An 18162-nucleotide genomic window follows, 5' to 3' on the forward strand; every position below is an offset into this window, starting at 1 on the left:
AACTTCCTTGTAGTTTTCAAAACCGGATCTATTTTTTGATGAAATGTAAAAAAGAAAGTTTTCTAAATTATTTCTATTTTGATAACACGTCTTCATACAATTTTGGAAATTTTAAAGCTGATCAGTATAATAGCTTCAGGACCCAGCAATTTTGGCTTTCTCCTTTGCTGTAATTAGTAGAGGGTGGGAAAAAAATTTGGAAAAAACCAAAATAAACCAAAACAAACCCCAGAAAGACAACAGAAGTGTTGTACTCTCAACAGCACACTTTTATCTTTTTCTTTTTTCTTTCTTTTTCTTTTTCTTTTCTATTTAAGAAAGTGTTAACATCTCTTTTGGGGGGCTTAGTAAAAATTTTTATCATGATTTAAGATTTTTTTTTCCTCTTTAAATTACTGTAGAGCTAATTTCCTGTACAAGTAACGACACCGAATGTAGCCATGGTTGCCTTCAAACATCTAAAGGGCCTGTTTGCTTTTGTCCTGAAGGATCTGTACTCAAAATGGATGGCAAAGCATGCACTGGTAAGTAACATTTTTTCTAGCTGTAGTGACCTTTCTTTTTTTTTTCTTTTCTATTTAAGAAAGTGTTAACATCTCTTTTGGGGGGCTTAGTAAAAATTTTTATCATGATTTAAGATTTTTTTTTCCTCTTTAAATTACTGTAGAGCTAATTTCCTGTACAAGTAACGACACCGAATGTAGCCATGGTTGCCTTCAAACATCTAAAGGGCCTGTTTGCTTTTGTCCTGAAGGATCTGTACTCAAAATGGATGGCAAAGCATGCACTGGTAAGTAACATTTTTTCTAGCTGTAGTGACTGCCAAACTCTCTTTGTTCTTGGCACTGAGAGCCAGAAGTGAATGATGGCATTTTACACTCATTTTGCACAGCTGTAAATGATTGTACAAGATAGGAGGCAATGGAATGTCAGGCGCTTTGAGTGCTGAGATGAGAAATATTCATCTTCATTTTTTAACAGAAGTTTCTTAGCAGCAACATCCAATGTTTGCAGGCCATATTCTTTTGTTGTCAGCACAGATCAAGCCATCTCCCAGACGTTTCTTGCAGGAGACATCTAAAATTTATACTTGAGGGGAAACATAGGTACAAAATTAGGGCTTGGGCAAAATCTGAAGATGACTTTATTGACATTGTGCAACCCAGGTTCAGAGTCACTCTAACTTACAGCAATTTCATCTAATGACCCACAAATGGAATTTTTGCAGTCAGAATATTTGAAGCTGCTACACCCACTAATCTGTCACCCCCCATTCCAGCAAGCTTTCCAGATTCAGGGGACTGTAGCTTTTCAACTGTATCTTTTCAGTCTTAGGGGTCAAGATAGCTCCATTAATGCCAGCCTTACACCTTGAAAAATCCCCTTCTCCTTTTACATCCCTTACGTACTGTGGACTGTACTGTACGCACAGATTTAGTCAGTGTTGCTGTTTTGCTAGGGACGCTCCACTGAGTAAGCTCAGGTTGGCATTGAGGCTATAACCATTGTACGGCCCAAGAAGAAAGAATAGTTTCTTTTTGTATGAAATCTTGGTTTGTTGTATTAGAAAGTATCAATTCACCATCCTAGCCTAATTAACTTCTGGGGAGAGAATGGCATTAATTTACTGTTTCTTTGCATGGAGTGCAAAGTCTGATAAAATTAGTTACTCTGTTGTAGATGGGATGAGATTTGCATGGGAGAAAGAGTTCTCTGAAATAACGAACACCTGGAAGCCCTCTTCATATATCCAACCCTCCATCCCCCCACCTTGTGTTGTGGATTTTCAGGCAAAACTCTGGAAGAAGTTGCTACTAATTTGATTTCACTTCACTAGACTTCTACTTTCAGCAGGAGGCTTTTCAGTAAATCTGTCAATCACTGAGATGCTTTGCACTGTAGAAATCCTAAGCAGAGTGAATTGTTCTCTTGCTTATACCTCTGATTTTGTTGTATTTTTTTCTTAGAATGGCGAAGTTAAATTTTTCAAATGCTCTGTTTAAGGTTGTACATCTCCAGATAATGGTGGCTGTAGTCAGATATGTTCTTCTTTAAGCCCATCGTCCTGGGAGTGTGCTTGTTTTCCTGGATATAAGCTTCAGCGAGACAGAAAGCACTGCACTGCTATAGGTCAGTATCTTGGTACACCTGCATATTTCTGCCAATAAAAGCAAAAACCTTTTAGAGTCCTTTAAAGTGGACTGCATAACTGGGATCCATTTTTGCATTGGTTTTAGGTTACTCTGTGAAACTTGGGAAGTATTAGCTGTTTGGAAAAATAACCTATTTTGGAAATATACCAGAGCAAGCACTAGTATATGGTTCAGTCTCCCTCACAGAAGATTCAGTCTATTATCCAACTTCTGCATTTCACTCTGGGCTCCTGTACTGCGGAGGTCTATCTGCAGTATTCAGGTTTTTGTACCTTCATATAAATGTGGGTATAGTTTCTGCCCAGTGTTACAGAATTGGGGTTGAGGTGTCTACTTTTGGAGAACATGGCAGGGAATAGTCTGTTGAAGAACCTTCCCTACAAGGCTGTTTATCCCCCATTGGCCCCAGGAAGCCCAGGTATTTGATGTGATGATTGGATTCCAGACCCTTCTGTTTCTTCTGAGAAAAGGGCAGACCCTGGTGAGCAGCAAGGTATAAGCAATTGCATGAGAGAGGGGAGGAAAGAGCAGTTTGTGATTTGTTTCAGGAATAAGGGAAAAGCTTTATTTTTTGGAGGACAGTATTTTTCTTGCTTTTACTGTGAAAGGCTTCTCGTGCAAAAGTCAAGTGTTCTGGCATTTATGGTGATGCTGTGAAATGCAGAGGGAAGATTGTCTTGAGGCTAAGTAAGTCAGTGTGAAATGCAGCGGGGCTAGTGACTGCCTTTATCACAAATTTTGAGGCTGATCTTGGGCAAGGCACTGATGCTGAAAACCTATATTGACGTTTATTTTTGATTTCTGAGACAAGTGGAATGTAGGACAAGGGCCTTCATTTCTTTGTGCTTCTGTTCCTCATTTTGTCTTCTACTGTTACTTACTTAAAATGTTAGCTAGGTAGTGATGCAGGCTAGAGATCACTTTGAACCTAGTGGAATTAACATATGTGCAAATTTTCATTAACAGGTCCTAAGCCATTTTTGTTATTTGCAAATGGCCAAGATATCCGCCAGATCAGTTTTGATGGCACAGATTATGCAAGTTTACTTGACTGGCAGATGGGAATAGTCTTAGCACTGGACTTTGACCCAGGGGAAAATAAGGTAAGGCATTAAAAATGAGAGGATTTTGAAGTGTTGCAAGGACAAATGGATTGGGCTTTCATGTGCCTTAACCTTTCTGCTGTCAGTGATCGAGATTACATGTTGTGCTGCTCGTTGTTTTGCTGCCTGTCCAGAAGCACAACTGGTACAGGATGCAAAACACTAGTCGAAGAGTTTCATCCTTTACTTACCAACTGAATGTGCTTTTTACATAGACATGGATAATTCACAGAGAATTTGGATTTCTAAATTCACTTCAGGCATGATTTAAATTTCAAAGAACTTTTGCGTGATTGATAGTTTTCTCCCTTAAGATTTCAGTACTGTTTTCTGGAAATATATTGTGGGTTTTTTTTCACTGGGTAGCTGTAAAAGCAAGTATCTTTTTTTCTGCACAGCTACATCCCACAATCCCTACTAAATGTAGGAGTAATCTTAACAAGAATTACTTCCAATGTCCTGACATTATTGAACAAAACTGCCGAACACTCACTGGGTTTATTGCTCTTACGAAATGAATTCCTCGTATTACCAGATATTGCTGTTGGAAATGGGAGTCTTCTCCGCATAAAGAGCTGTTTGTCTGTATGGCCACATCCCAGTGCCCTACTCCTTGCCTGCAGAGTTGGGAAAGAATAGGAGTTCAGCTGTGCTCTGCTAAACCTTCTGTGGCAGATAGTTATTTTTCCCATGGTGAGACTTATTTACACTGTAAAAAGTGTTACAAAAAGATACTGGATGGTACAGTGAGAGCTGATGAGGAGCTCAGTTAAGTTGCTGGAAACATCTCAAGGCCTGGATGGACACAGCTAAACAAATGCGAATGTTACCAGATCTGCGTTACAGGAGGATCGTTTCAGGCGCTGCTGGAGCATCGCCACTTGCTCCTGAAATAGGGCCCTGCTGGGGAACTAGCAGTTGTTCTGTGCTGTGCCAAATGTAAATCAGCGGCCCCGGTGACACTGGGTGTGCACTCTTGTTCCGCTTCTGTAGGGAGCTCTGTGCGACGGTGGGGTCGGCAGTGTGGAGGTGAGGTGCTGTGCAGGGGCCAGCCAGGCTGCAGCAGTCTGGTCCTGGTGGCGCAGAACTGAGGTGCGAGGAAAATTCGCTCAGCATCGCTCTGTGCTCCCATGGTAATTGTATTAGCTGCTTTAATGCTAGAGGCGTTCCTCCTGCTTTGTTTGGCCTCATGGTTAGCATCAAAACGAAGTGATTTGTTTTGTTGCCACCTTTTGCAAAGAAAGCCTCAGCATTGCTTTGTATATAGTTCTGCCATAGAGTGTTTGGCTCCGTCTGGATATCAAATACAAGACAATTTTTTTTCCTCATCATTGGAAAACACAGACCTAGTTTCCCCACCAGCAGAGAACTTTTATTTTGACCCAAAACTGAGAAGCCTCTTCTGGAAACGTTAGAGTCTTTCAGTATAGACACCTGGTAAAAAATTAAGATACATGCAGGTTGAAAGAGGAAAAAAGTAGAAGCAAATTAGATAACTCCTTTTCCCTTCCCAGCTCCTTGACACACATACACTACTACTCTCTTCTCCCCACTCCCCCTTTTTTAAAAAGAGCAGCCAGTGAAATGATAACATGCTTCTTTTTGCCTGCTCCTACTTTTGCTTCCTCAGCTGTGCTTCGTGTGAGGTAGCTGCTCGCTGAAACAAAACCACAGGATATTCAGAGGGCTGTATATAGGGCAACCAGGATTTACAGCTAAGCACAAGCTGCCTGTAGAAGTCATCCTGGTTGAAGGATAAGTGCCTTTTTATTTGATCAGGGATCACAGGTTACCTGTGCAGCTTTTTGTGAATAAGCAGTTCAGGGAACTTTCAAGATGATGAAGTTATTTTACAAGTGGAGCTATTAGACAAGGGAAATTGAGCAGAAAGTGAGATGGGGACTAATAACACCTCATCTGTTATTTCTTCACAGATTTACTTTGCCCATACCGCCTTGAAATGGATAGAACGAGCTAATCTGGATGGCTCAAATCGTGAAAAAGTTATTCGTGACGCTATAGATATACCCGAAGGCCTTGCTGTGGACTGGATTAACCGTAAATTGTATTGGACAGACAGAGGGTACGTGCTCCACAGTGCATTTATGTTGAAGCATGCCATAAAATATTTGGAATAAATGGCTGGTGATACAGAAATAGCTGAGATATCACTCTAAATTCAGTAATGCTTCACATTCTGGTTGGGTAGCTGTAATCTCAAGTATACACAGTTGGAAAGTTCTTTAAAACTGAAATACTGGAAGATCACTTTGAGTCTGCTATTGTATTTTTATCTTTGTCTTTCCAAGAAGCAAGGGTTTGGACACAGTTGCAAGGAATCTAAAGCATGTACTGCATGTATACATATCTGTTTTGCACATGCACGTGTGAATATATATATGTATACACTCATATTTATATACATACACTGCATGTGTGTATATATAGGTGTATCTTTATATCTTTATATATATATAAAAATAGTAAGTATTACTGCACCGAGTACATCTTGGACAGAAGTCAGCATTGTTGACAGCTAGAATCATGCCCCTTTAAGCTAATGGAGAGTCTTTGTCAATTATCTCTGATAAAAGGCGAATGGCCACTGGCAAACAATATGACTACACATTCCAGCTAATACCTAACCTTACATGCAGAGAGAAACAAAATCGACCTTTGGTGGAAAGGCAGCGTCAGATCAGAACACATAATGAAGACTCCTTGAAGAGCGGTCATGACGTTTCAGTATGACCCATATTTTATTAGTCAATAAAAAATGGTTTTGACGTTTCAGATGACCCATATTTTATTAGTCAATAAAAAATGGTTTTGAATGTACAGATCACCCTCCTTCCCCCTTTTTAAATATGTTGCTAGTCCACTTCCTTGCTATTAGGTACAATCTTGTCTACACGATTGTGCTCCTGTATAAATACGCCAGTGTTTCTTGTGAAATGGGAAATTGTGGTGCTCGTCTCCGAGAGTCAAGGGTTAAGCTGTGAATGTGTATCTTCCACTTGCCACTTACTCACTGCATTTCCCTGTTCGTATTCCACATTTGCACAAATATATTTCTCCTTCCTTTATTAGTCAATAAAAAATGGTTTTGAATGTACAGATCACCCTCCTTCTCCCTTTTTAAATATGTTGCTAGTCCACTTCCTTGCTATTAGGTACAATCTTGTCTACACGATTGTGCTCCTGTATAAATACGCCAGTGTTTCTTGTGAAATGGGAAATTGTGGTGCTCGTCTCCGTAAGACAAGAGTCAAGGGTTAAGCTGTGAATGTGTATCTGCCACTTCCTTCTCACTCACTGCATTTCCCTGTTCGTATTCCACATTTGCACAAATATATTTCTCCTTCCATCTTTGTGTGGCCTTTCTTTGCAGGTTCAGGTAGGCGTGGAAGGCTGTAGGTTTTCTTTCAGGTAGAGGCTGATATTTGTTTGGCAAGGTGAAGTTTGTAGCAATAAGTACAGCTTTCTGGAAAAAAATGGGACTGGGGGACTGGCAACTTAGAGTCTATACTTGACTCTGCCATAGACTTTAGGAGTGATCATAAGGACCTTAGCTTCATTCTTTCCTGTAAAATAGATATAATATGTAAATTGCTTGGTGATTTCTGGATGAAAAATGCTATGTAAAAGTACTATTTAAAAAAATTCTTTATGCATTCGATAATGTCATTCAGTTAGCAGCTTGTTTTCCTCCTGACTCCCTTTAAAGCTGACATTCATCTATTAGTGATCATACTTCCGTCTCATTATTTGCCCAGAAAAGGAGAACTTCATGTCTCCTGCAGAGCAGCAGGTATTTTATCATCATGACCTGGACCAGATAATGAGGCTGTAACATGAATTACTTGTTGATAAAACAACTAGACATCCCACATCAGCAGGATTATTTCCTGTCATTGTAGTTATTTATTACAGTTTTGTGCTAAACTAAAGGAATGCAAAAACTTAGTATGTTCTGCCTGAGAAGGTAATTAAAAAGATAGCAGGGAGGACCTAACGGTGCCGTGTGTGTTGCAGGAAGGCATGCATCGAAAGGAGCAATCTGAATGGAATGCAAAGAAAAATGATCATCTGGGAGGATGTCTCCCAGCCCCGGGGGATTGCCATTCACCCATTTGCTAAGTAAGGAGTGATAAACCAGGTTAATTGTGTAATACTTGGGGAGGCTTTTTAAAAATGAGCATGCCAGTCTTGCCTTTTTGGCAGTCAAAAAGTGCATTAGTCTCATGTTAGGATAGTCATTGCCTTGCAGAGTTGTGTGAACTGCAATATTTTCTTGCTGGGTTTCTTTTGTGAGTTGGGACATGTTCATTTCTCACATAGCTTTAAAAAAACACCAGAAGCATTAAATATATTGTAAGCAGTTTAAGCTAAAGAAAAGCACAAGTGACTGAAGTCACCCTGACAGTTTGTAAGCACCACACTACAAACTTTGATGGTTCTATATCTATTAGTGTGAAAAAGGTAGTCACTTTTAACCAATGGTGCTTACAAAGGATTTTTTTGGCCATGTTTCAGTTTCTGAGGAAACTAAACCAAATCTACTATTGTGGAGATGCGTTGATTTAAATGCACCTTATATCTTCTTGTCTAGTGCTGAGATGATCAAAGGCATTTTGAATGTTTAAACTATTGATGAAATTCTGGCCATTTCAATCAATGGCAAAGCCCCATGGATTTCAGTCAATATGCTTGTAGTAGGATGGTTTTAAATCTGTTGATTTTTTTTTATGCTCATATCCTGCTGTAACTAAGCTCTGATGAATGAAGCAGAGTTGGGGAGGGTGTTTTATTAGCTTCACTCTGTACATAAAAGACCTGAAAGAATCTTTCAGTAGAGGTTGAACATGATAGAGACATTTTGCGGGAAAACTTTTAAGAACAGGTAGGTTCAGGGAGATGTTTATTAGAATTATTGGTAGAGGCAAGGGCTACAAGGGGAAAGGGAGGAGGAAACATCACTAAACCCTTCCTTATTAGAAAGTTAATGGTGAAAGGAGGAACAGACATTATAGTAATGTCCATAATGGTAAAGTCAGTATTAAAGAGAGATCTGAGACATAATTAAGAGTATTGAGAATACTGATCCCTGCATTGGCTACAGCAAAACTGCTCATCTAAATAAAGCTAAGTGAATCTGTGAGTTATCTCAGTAAAGCTGGCAAAGGCAGCTGATGCCTGGGAAGACTGGAGTCCAAACTTCAGAATTAATTTGTGGGTTTTGCTGTCTCCATTTTAAGTGGCCATCTTGCACTGTCTGTTCTTTGAAAAACAGTAAGCACTCAGTGAGTAACACTCAGGACTCTAGAGAGAGACCCTGGGAATCATGATTTTATTAGAAGAAGAAAAGAGGCTGGGCCTGATACCGGTTTATTTTTTAAAAACCTGAGGACTCTTGCTTGATTTCCATGGGTGGTGGGTAATTTTGGTTCCATTTGTGCATTGTTACACCCTTGTTTAGACAAGGGGCTGGCTAACGCATCATCTTCTGTTGTCTGGGTTTGCTAAACTGCTATCACCAGTCATGTGGAAAACGCAAAAAGCAGATATGAAAAGTTGGCGGATAGCATAGGCGGGAGGAGTTGTTTTTCAAAGGTTTTGTGCCAATGAACAGGGTGGGGATTCTGCATAAGTCCCGGTGTAATCACCTGGAGTCTTATGGCAAGTGTGAAAAGATCAGCAGCCAATATATTTGCTTGAAGTGTGCACTTTTTCTCATGTGCCTCAGGCCTGTATTGCTCTGATCTGGTCTTTCTGCTTTGAAAGAACTCCATGGAGAGGAGGACAAACATTTACTTACTGACTTCCTGTATGCATTTTGTTTTCTAAAGGAGATTATTCTGGACTGACATGGGGGTCAGTCCCCGGATTGACAGCTCTTCATTAGAAGGCATCGATCGCCAGGTTATAGCCAGCACTGGTCTGGTGTGGCCCAGTGGAATAACTCTCGACTACTTAGCCGACAAGATGTACTGGTGTGATGCTAAGCAGTCGGTGATTGAGAGCGCAAACCTGGACGGTTCTGGTCGTCGAATTCTTGCACAGAATGATGTAGGTGAGGCTTTGGGGTTGATAATTACCTACTGCTGCTTGTCAATGTGCATGTGTATCTGCATATGTGCACGTGAATTACCAGCCAGTGGCTGTGCTGTATATCCCATGCAACTCTGTGTTGAGGTTAATGGCATCACTTAGTTCTTCATTCTGTTACCCAGTTGACTTTTATTTATTCATTCTAGCAAAAGAACTCCTTTCTAACACTCTGCTTTTGCTAATCAGCCACTTTGCATTGTACAGAGAACTTCTCTGCCTTCACAGAAAAATGAAAAGAAGGAAAAAGTTAAAAATGTGATTTGCTTGTTCCATGCATGCCTCCTTAGTGTAATTCAGGTTTTGCTGTGTTTATTACACCAGTGAGTTTATTGACATAAGCTGGAAAAGAATTAATATCTTGGCCATTAAGGTGCTTGAGCAAAGAACCTGCATCTGCAGTGTTGAACACTGGGACAATTCTAAATACACGATAGACACTGAATGGAAAAATGATTTATGTAATATGCTGGTAGTTGTTATGGCTGAGATTTCTGTTGTTTGACATGTAACTGTGTTGTTCTGGAGCAAGAGAACAGAAGTATTAGCAATGAGGAACTGATGTTGTACCACATCTAAAGTAAAACGTGTTGAAGAATCTTGTACATGGCAAATTAGTTTCTGGAGAGGACAGTTCCCTTTGTGCATGATATCTCTCTGGGGACCATTTTGTAGTTGTGCATACAAAACATGGGCAGAATAAGGACTTTTGGCTCAATACCACAACTGCCATGGGTAAAGACTTTATGGTTACTCTGTTAAGCAGCTGCTGTTCTAGTCTGTGTTCTGGGAAGGCTTTTGTTCATCTCCTAAGCCAGATGCCCTCCCACTTGTTTGAAGGTGAGCAGAGTGAGGTCTTGGAGGGAGCAGTGTTCTCCAGTTCATAAGACACCAAGAGCCCTGAGCAGAGTGACTTCCTAGCATTCCTCTCTTTTCCCCTGTTGTGCATATTCTGCTGTATGTTCCACCTCGCAACTGATCTGCAAAGGGGCACCTTGAAGCCTGTTGAAAGTTTCATTTTGTTTCTAGACGAGGAATAAGACAGTGTCTTATGGGGAGAAAACAGAGAAGGAGAGCTAGGAGCACTGGAGAAACACAGGGTATGGGAAAGGAGGTAGGCTTGGAGCAGTGATATGGCTGTTTGGAGATGGGAGAAAAGGACATCAGCACCTGTATGGAAAGAAGTGAAAGAGATGAGGTGCAGACCTGTAGGGGTATGAATTTAGAGAGGCAGAGAGACTTGATATCCTGATGTTTTGCTAATGTTGTTAGTGAGACCAGAATTCAGCTTCTGTTCTTGGACAGCTGTACACTGGAGGATGGGAAGGTGGCACCTCTTCATAGGCGTTCTGCTGTAACATGAATTTTTATTACAGCAGCTCCCTCTAGTGCCCCTGTACTAAGAATTCATTCAGTATAGCTGCATGCAAAATAGTTAAAATTTTTCTGCTTTTCTGCTAACACCGTTTTCAGCTGTAAGTAAAAGAGCCTGTAGCACCCGCCCAAGGCAGTGAACAACACAACCATTCCTTTTGTTTATGCAATGGGTTGGGTTTGCACTGTTGTGGAAAGAGTTCATGTGATTATTCATTTTCCTGTTCCTGCTATCTCCATTGATGACACTGCACTTCTATTTTTAATCCTTAATGTATTTATAAGTTAAGAGGTTAAGGAATTGCTGGTCAAAGCAGGCTGTTGTGTGTTGATAGTGCAAGGTATAGATCCTAAAATTGTGAGTAAGTGTTTGGATGGGACCAGTATCTAGATCTTGGGCTAGTTGCTCAAGTTTCATGGAAAGAAAAACTAAGAACCACGCCCAGCGATTAAGCATGGTTCAGTGGAGGTGGTGAAGTGCTAACACAATAACAATATGCTCTTCAACTTAACACTTAAGAACACTTAAACAGTGTCTTAGAATTTTTCTTATGTAGGAGTGGTTTTTTTCAGTTTATTTGTGATGTGTATTTAAGATATACCAACACATACTCCTTCCCCAAGGTTCTAATTTATCTGTTATTTTGTTTGCTTGTTTGCTTGGCTTTGATTTTTTTTTTTAATTATATTTTATTTTTTAAACTAATGCCTTTTGGGGTCCCAATTTCATTACTGAAATTAAACATCACCTAGTTGAGATCTATACAAAAAAAAACCCAACACAGATCATAAAATCACATGCCTACAAAACATACCTTTCAGAGGGGCTCAGACTGCAGTGGTACAAAGTGAGGTGCATATTCAGACTGTGAGTAAGGACCAGGGCAAAGCAAACCTGCTTCAGCCAGGAAGCACCTACTCTGAAACCAGGTGGACATCCATGGAAGAACAGTATGTGTTCTCACCTTCTATTGCAAAAAGCTTGCCCAAAGGCTATCTTGAAAGCAGGAGATTTCTAAATGTATAGAAAGAATGCATAGTCCCATATGGACCAATAACAATTTTCTATCATGACAAAGATATTAAAAAGAGTTAGAATCATTTTGCAAAGATCTTTCTATCTATAAGTATGCCTGCCCTTATATATGAAAGTGTCCTTTGGATTCTGAATTGCTGAGCTTCTCTCTGGAAGTCCAACTAGGGATCTGAGTTTTCCTAGTGCAGATAATGCTGTGCTACCAAGGAAAAACTGCTGTACTCTGAACTTGGGGTGGGATTTCTCTCACCTACTGTCAGTCATGTAAGTGTTAGGTGCCTGGTCTAAGCTGGTGTCTAGGTTCCCGTTGTAATCAGTGAAAAGAGACGAAGCTACCTGGATGATCTATTGCATCCTGTGGTTTGTGTTAGCTGTTACTGTTAGTTAGCTGGCTCCCAGACAGTGACTAACTAATCACAGCCTACTGCTGCTAGTTGGCTGAAGTGAGGAAAATTAATTCCCCTCTTGAATTTTGCACTGTGATGAATTGGCTAGTGAACGTCTGTGCGTGTTTTTGTGTACGTGTGGACCACTGTATTGCACTTGTATGTACTTTTGGCAGCTGCAGAGAGCACACACTGGCTACCATGAGTCAGTGGCTACAGTGTCTGTAGCTCCCAGGCTGCCCCATGCCAGTACACTTATGCAGGACGACACATGCCATGAGCTCCTCTCCTCCCTGTTATGTGAAGACGGCAAAAGGAGCTGTGTACCTCAGCAGCTCTGTGCTGGGCCACTTACTGGCAGAGGAGGGAGGCACTCCACTTCTGAAAGGCTGGTCCCAATGCTGATTCAAGAAATGATGATGTCTGAGGTAGAAGCATCTTGTGAACTTGATCTGGTTGGAGGTCACCGGCAGTATAGAGACTGTACTGAGTCAGGCAAGTGTCATAGCTTCCTCTGCTAAGAGCATAAGTAACATGTGCCCACGGTCCATCATTCATGGACACTTATCCCTCCCCATGAGACATCAAAGTGGAGAAGTGGCTATGGCTATGCCACTGTGTTAGAAGTAGACCTGTATGCAGATACTGCTTTTGTTTATGTGGTTTCTTGTGTATGTTCTACAGACGTGGAAATGAGAAATCTAATTTCTTTGTAGGCCACCCTTTTGATGTAGCGGTGTTTGAGGATCACCTTTGGTTTTCTGACTGGGCTAGGCCATCACTAATGAGGGCGGACAAGAAGACCGGCCAAAACAGGGTACGTCTTCGAGGCAGCATGCTGAGACCCTCATCAATGGTTGTAGTTCATCCTTTGGCGAAACCAGGTATACTGCAAAAATTAAGCAGTCATTCCCTTCCAGCGTCCTCTTGTTCACTAATATCAGTAGACTAGATGTCCTTGGGGAGAGGATTGTCTTCTCAGAAATAGGCTCTTTAAAAGGCTTTGCATAGTCAGACTGGCATTTATTGAAAGCATCATCTGGGCATGTGTCCCAGGAATGCTAACAGATTTTGTATATTTATGATCATGCCCAAGAATAGATGCTGATCAATTGCCACAAGGCTACCATGGTCTTCTAATTCCTATATATCCTAGTTTATTAGCACCCCTCACGCAAACAAAAAATAACAAATGACATGGAGAAATATTTTGTAAGATTTATCAGTTTTGGATCAAATAATTTGATTTTCTGTTGGGAACAATCTCCCTGTAAGCAGAAAAAAGTAATTCAATAGACCAGGACTGAAGGAAAGTAATCATAGGTTCCCTATGCCCTTGCAATGTTCTTTCAGGGAATGTTAGGACTCTAAATATTAAAGGAGAAATAACAAAGGAAATTAAAAAAGCCTGATACGTTTATTAGATAGAGAGTGTGCAAATATGCTTTCCTGCCAGAGGCTAGGTGATAATATCTATGCTTTGCTATATGCATCTCTTTTTAATTAAAAAAAAAAGGATGTTCTAGTTTTTGTCAGTCCTTATTCTTTTTCCAACTGCTTCAACTTTGCACAGCTAAAAGGAGATGTTGACTGAAGAAGCAGCTTGTTAAGTTGCCTGTTTTTCTGCATTAGGGGCAAATCCTTGCCTTTACGAGAATGGAGGCTGTGATCAGATCTGTGAAAACAATTTTGGAGTCGCCCATTGCATGTGCCATCCAGGATTTGGGAAAACTCAAGATGGAAAAAACTGTCGTGCTCTGGATGCTTCCAACACAACAGCAGGTACAATTCTCCAGTTCCAAAACCCTTGAGGATCCTGACAGATAGCACTGGAAATTATTCACCTTGCTCTACATAATGAATGATGGTTTCTCTGATGAATGAAAACACTGGGGTGTTGTCCTGGGGCAATAACATGTTGTCTGACCATTGCAATTTTTCGCTTGGCTTATTAGCAGTAAGGGAGAGGTGTGCAGTGCTGACAAGTATTGTGAGCAATGAGTTACATTCCTTGTCTTTTGTATTTGAGAAAAACCACCAGTCAGTGGTTTTAGGAATAATTTGAGGCCAGAAACAGGCTAGTCTGGGAGGATACTGATGTTTACTTCAAAAGGAAACCACCATGATTATTGGAAAGTAGACAAGTGATAGAAAATCAGAAAGTTAGTCCAGTAGATTTAAATAGTCTGTGTCGCTTTTTTCTTGTCTTTTTCAGGAAGTGTCTCTGTGCACAAGGAGGTAGTGCTGATGCCAACACCAGAGACCTTGCTCCGGAGCACACAAAACAGTGGGATATTCAAGAATATGGACAGTGGGGAAAAGCAGAAAATCAGCATTTTGTTGATGGCTGAAATCATGGTATCAGGTAGAGTCTGATGATTGTCTTCCTTCTATTTACTGTGAGGCTCTGAACAGGTTTATAGAACAGAAAGAAATCATAGGCCTTAAAGGAAGAAAGGCTCAATGTCAAGACTGGTGACATTCATGCTCTTACCCTCTTACAAGAAGTTGAGTCTATGCAATTATGCCAGGTAGGACTGCTTTTTTGTTTGTTTGTCTCCATGTTCCTTCACTATGTCAACAAAACTTGATAATATTATCCAGGTCTAGAGAACAAACATTTCTAGTTTGGAACACTTGTGAAAGTCTCTCCCTTAGATTTTATAAGTATATTAAGTTCCTCTGACCAAAATTGCAGTAAAACCATTGAATTCTACATACATTCAATGACACTAGATCATTAAATTGTACAATAGGTTTTGCATACAATATTCAGAAATCCTGATACTAAATGGCACTTCAACTCCACCTAGACAAAGACAACAGCCCTAACGATTGTATTGGCTTGTCATCATTAATCCTGGAGAGCTATGTTTCAAACTTTGACTGTATTTTCAGGTTTTCTTGGTAATTTTTTGGTTGGTTGGTTGGTTGGTGGTTTTTTTTATACACAGTACCTCCTTTGATCTGTCCAAATGCATCTAGTGGATTTTTGGTTTTGTTTATGCTATAGATCAAGATGACTGCACTGCGCTAGAATGTGATGTCAATGCACAGTGTGTTTTGCTGGAAGATGGTGCTATGTGCCAGTGTTTGAAAGGATTTACCAGGAAGGGGAAATCATGCTATGGTAATAAAAGACATTAATACAACCTGCTGGAAAACTGTAGATTGGGGGAGAGTAAGAAAATCTGTCTTTTCTCACATTGGCAGCTCTGCTGCGTGAGCCATCACAGAAAGGTCAATGGTATTGCATGTTTTGAAAGGGATGATGAGCAGAGAGTGTGAGAGATGAACTGGCTAATTATCACATGCCTTATTTTCCCCTGAGTCATGAGTGTTAATCCTATTAATATCAACAAGCAATAACGGGGATAATAGCAATAAAAGCATAATATATTTATTTGTAAAAATTGCAGAATTATAAAAGCTCAGTCTGTAAACATGATAGTTTATGTATAATTTAGATCTAAGTATTAAGGAATCTCTTAAAAATCAGTATTCCTGGTGTAATGTTTATATAAAAGTGCTGCTCATGTTTCTTTCTAGCACTAGAAAGAGACTCAAACAATCAGACAACACGTTGCTCAGAGTGATCTTTAAGTTTTTGGACTTGCATACAACATAAATGGAAGCACTTTGTTCTCTCATAAAGGCCAAGACAGGAAGGCATTAGAAATGGAACAATTTAACATTTGGTGGCTAAGCATGAAGACTCACATATTCCTTTCCATATATTGATATGGAAAGGAAAAAAAAATTGGAAGGTGAAATGGGTGTAAATTTTTTTTCATTGTGGTACCTTTGTTTTTTTTAAGCTTATGTGTTCTTTCTCAAAACAAAGTTTCTCTCTGAGTAGGGTTTAAGAATATAAGGCTAGTTTTGAATAGGATCATTCCCTCCAAACAGGATGTTTTTTTGAAGTAAGTGGTATTTGTGGAACCTCTAGGTCTCCAGCTGAAAGTAGCTGGTTGACTGTCTTAGGCTCTTTAGAACATCCCCATCAAATTTCATACCAAGAAAAGACCACAAAGCCCTTCTCTTCCCATTTGCTTCAGATGCACAAATGGCAAGTGACAGCATAGTCTGGGGGAGATTCATGATGTAGACATTTCTTTTTATCGATTTACCTGATGGTTTCATGACCCATGTGTCCCGTCTCCTTGTTTTGTCTCACAGATGTTGATGAGTGTGCTGTAAATATGGACCGTTGTAATCGAAACGTGTCGGGCTGTATCAATACGGAAGGGGGCTACGTCTGTAAATGCCTGGAGGGCTACACTGGAGACGGAGTCCATTGCTACGGTACGGGCATGTGCGAGGGCTGTGCTGTGTCTGGAAGGCTGGGGCAGAATGAATGAGCAACAGACATGTCTTAGGATTTGGGCTAGCCTTGCATCAAGCTGTGATGCTGTCAAATGAGCTGTTTGGTTCTTTTTTTAAAAATCTGGTAGGGGCATGGGTCCTGACAGTGGCTCCCCCAGACAGTTGACATTTATCATTTCTTCCTTTTTGATTCTTTCCTTCCTGTTTGAAGTGTGGCAACCTCAGCAACTGATCAATATGCAAAGCCTGTAGTTGTCAGTGGATACCTCCTCTCAGTGTTTGCACTCTTTTTAGTAGCTACAGCAGGAGAGAGAGGAAGAGTGAAGGGGAGGAGGGAAGTGGAGGTGAAGCAGTAGAGCTTTATTGGAAATCGTTGCCATGAATATAAACGAAAGCATGTATTGAGTGTGTCATAATACTCATCAAATAATTCCAGGTCTGTTTAATAGGCATGAGGTTCAAGGTGTTGACACTGACAACTTGAGTACATTTAGAGTCTTGTTAATAATCAGACCCACTGATTTTCCCATCCAGCTCTAATGCCAGGTCTTTAGTTCATTCCCTACATTTCTAATTTTTTTAATCCATTTTAGCAGTAAATATGAAGGAACAGGAAGGTTTTTCCCCCCAGTATTTGACTAGCACACAGTTTGTTCAGAGCTTTATGAGAGTCTTGGCTTCTCTTTTGTCCTTTTCTTTTTCCTTTCTCCTTTATAGCCTAATTCAAAGCCCATTAAATTTGACCCAATTCTTAGATAGTCTTTACTGGACTTTGGTTCTTCGATACAGATAAGGATGACTGAAAAATTAAGAACAATATCATTATTATGGGCAAGGTGTGGAAAATATCAGAGGCAGGAGGTTCGAGAAGGCATTCTGCCTACAGTGGTCAGAGATCCAGAGCTCATGTCTTTGAAGATGTTTGAAAGTGCAGACAGAAGTGACAAGCTCCTCTTGCTGTCCCAGCACCACCTACAAGGCATGGGGTCTCACTGTCTGTGGTATAGCTGCTTAGCTAGAATGATTGTGGTACCTACCACTATTATTGAAAAACAGTCCATTATCCTCCTGAAGTCTTTAAGTCCAGAAGATGGTGAGACATGTTTTCACAGCATTTTATAAATGATGCAACGTTGTTATGATGTAAACAGAATTGAAACTAATTTTGTGTTTGATGACTTGAAATGTACTACAAAAACCAGAAACTGGTAAGTAAGTGATTTTGTACTTCAGTTTTAGACGCCTGCATGCGTGCACTGTATCCAGAAATGTGTAAGCACGTCCAGAGATGGTACAAGATGAGTTCATGTTGTGTTGTTGAAATCACATTTTTTGGAATATGCTGTAACAGTTTTGTTCCTGTATTTTTGCTTTTAAAAGTGCTCTGAATTTTCTATAGTCTTTTGGGCCAGATCCTGTTAATTTTACTGTAGAAAAAGTCCCAGTGGTTCAAGAAATAATTTCCCACAAATTGGGATGGTAGATCTGTGATTTTGTTTCCCCAGAGTAGATCTGGCATGTGTATTCCGCTGACAGTTCATAAAATGAATCAGAGGCTCCCAGACTCTGGTATGTGAACCCTTTCAAAGTTCCCGCCTTTGAGGGGGTGCTTAGGCACTTAGCACCATGCAGGTGCCAGCCCAGGGGGTGAGTGCCAGACTGGCAGGAGCTGCCGC

General features: G+C 40.4%; 1 protein-coding gene across 2 annotated transcripts in view; it reads left to right on the top strand.

Moving 5' to 3' along the window:
- The window catches only part of EGF (epidermal growth factor), a 63106-nt gene that overhangs the window by 28552 nt on the left and 16392 nt on the right, over positions 1 to 18162 (top strand). For both annotated transcript variants that reach the window (XM_009273585.2, XM_009273584.2), the window contains exons 9-19: positions 402 to 524; positions 2005 to 2130; positions 3120 to 3256; positions 5191 to 5339; positions 7292 to 7396; positions 9106 to 9329; positions 12877 to 13044; positions 13793 to 13942; positions 14376 to 14525; positions 15174 to 15290; positions 16340 to 16465. In XM_009273585.2, the coding sequence (XP_009271860.1) occupies positions 402 to 524; positions 2005 to 2130; positions 3120 to 3256; positions 5191 to 5339; positions 7292 to 7396; positions 9106 to 9329; positions 12877 to 13044; positions 13793 to 13942; positions 14376 to 14525; positions 15174 to 15290; positions 16340 to 16465 (1575 nt within the window). The remainder of the gene's footprint in view (positions 1 to 401; positions 525 to 2004; positions 2131 to 3119; positions 3257 to 5190; positions 5340 to 7291; positions 7397 to 9105; positions 9330 to 12876; positions 13045 to 13792; positions 13943 to 14375; positions 14526 to 15173; positions 15291 to 16339; positions 16466 to 18162) is intronic.

The sequence above is a fragment of the Aptenodytes forsteri genome, unplaced genomic scaffold, assembly GCF_000699145.1.
Source record: "Aptenodytes forsteri isolate BGI_AS27 unplaced genomic scaffold, ASM69914v1 Scaffold93, whole genome shotgun sequence".
Taxonomy (NCBI): Eukaryota; Metazoa; Chordata; class Aves; order Sphenisciformes; family Spheniscidae; genus Aptenodytes; species Aptenodytes forsteri.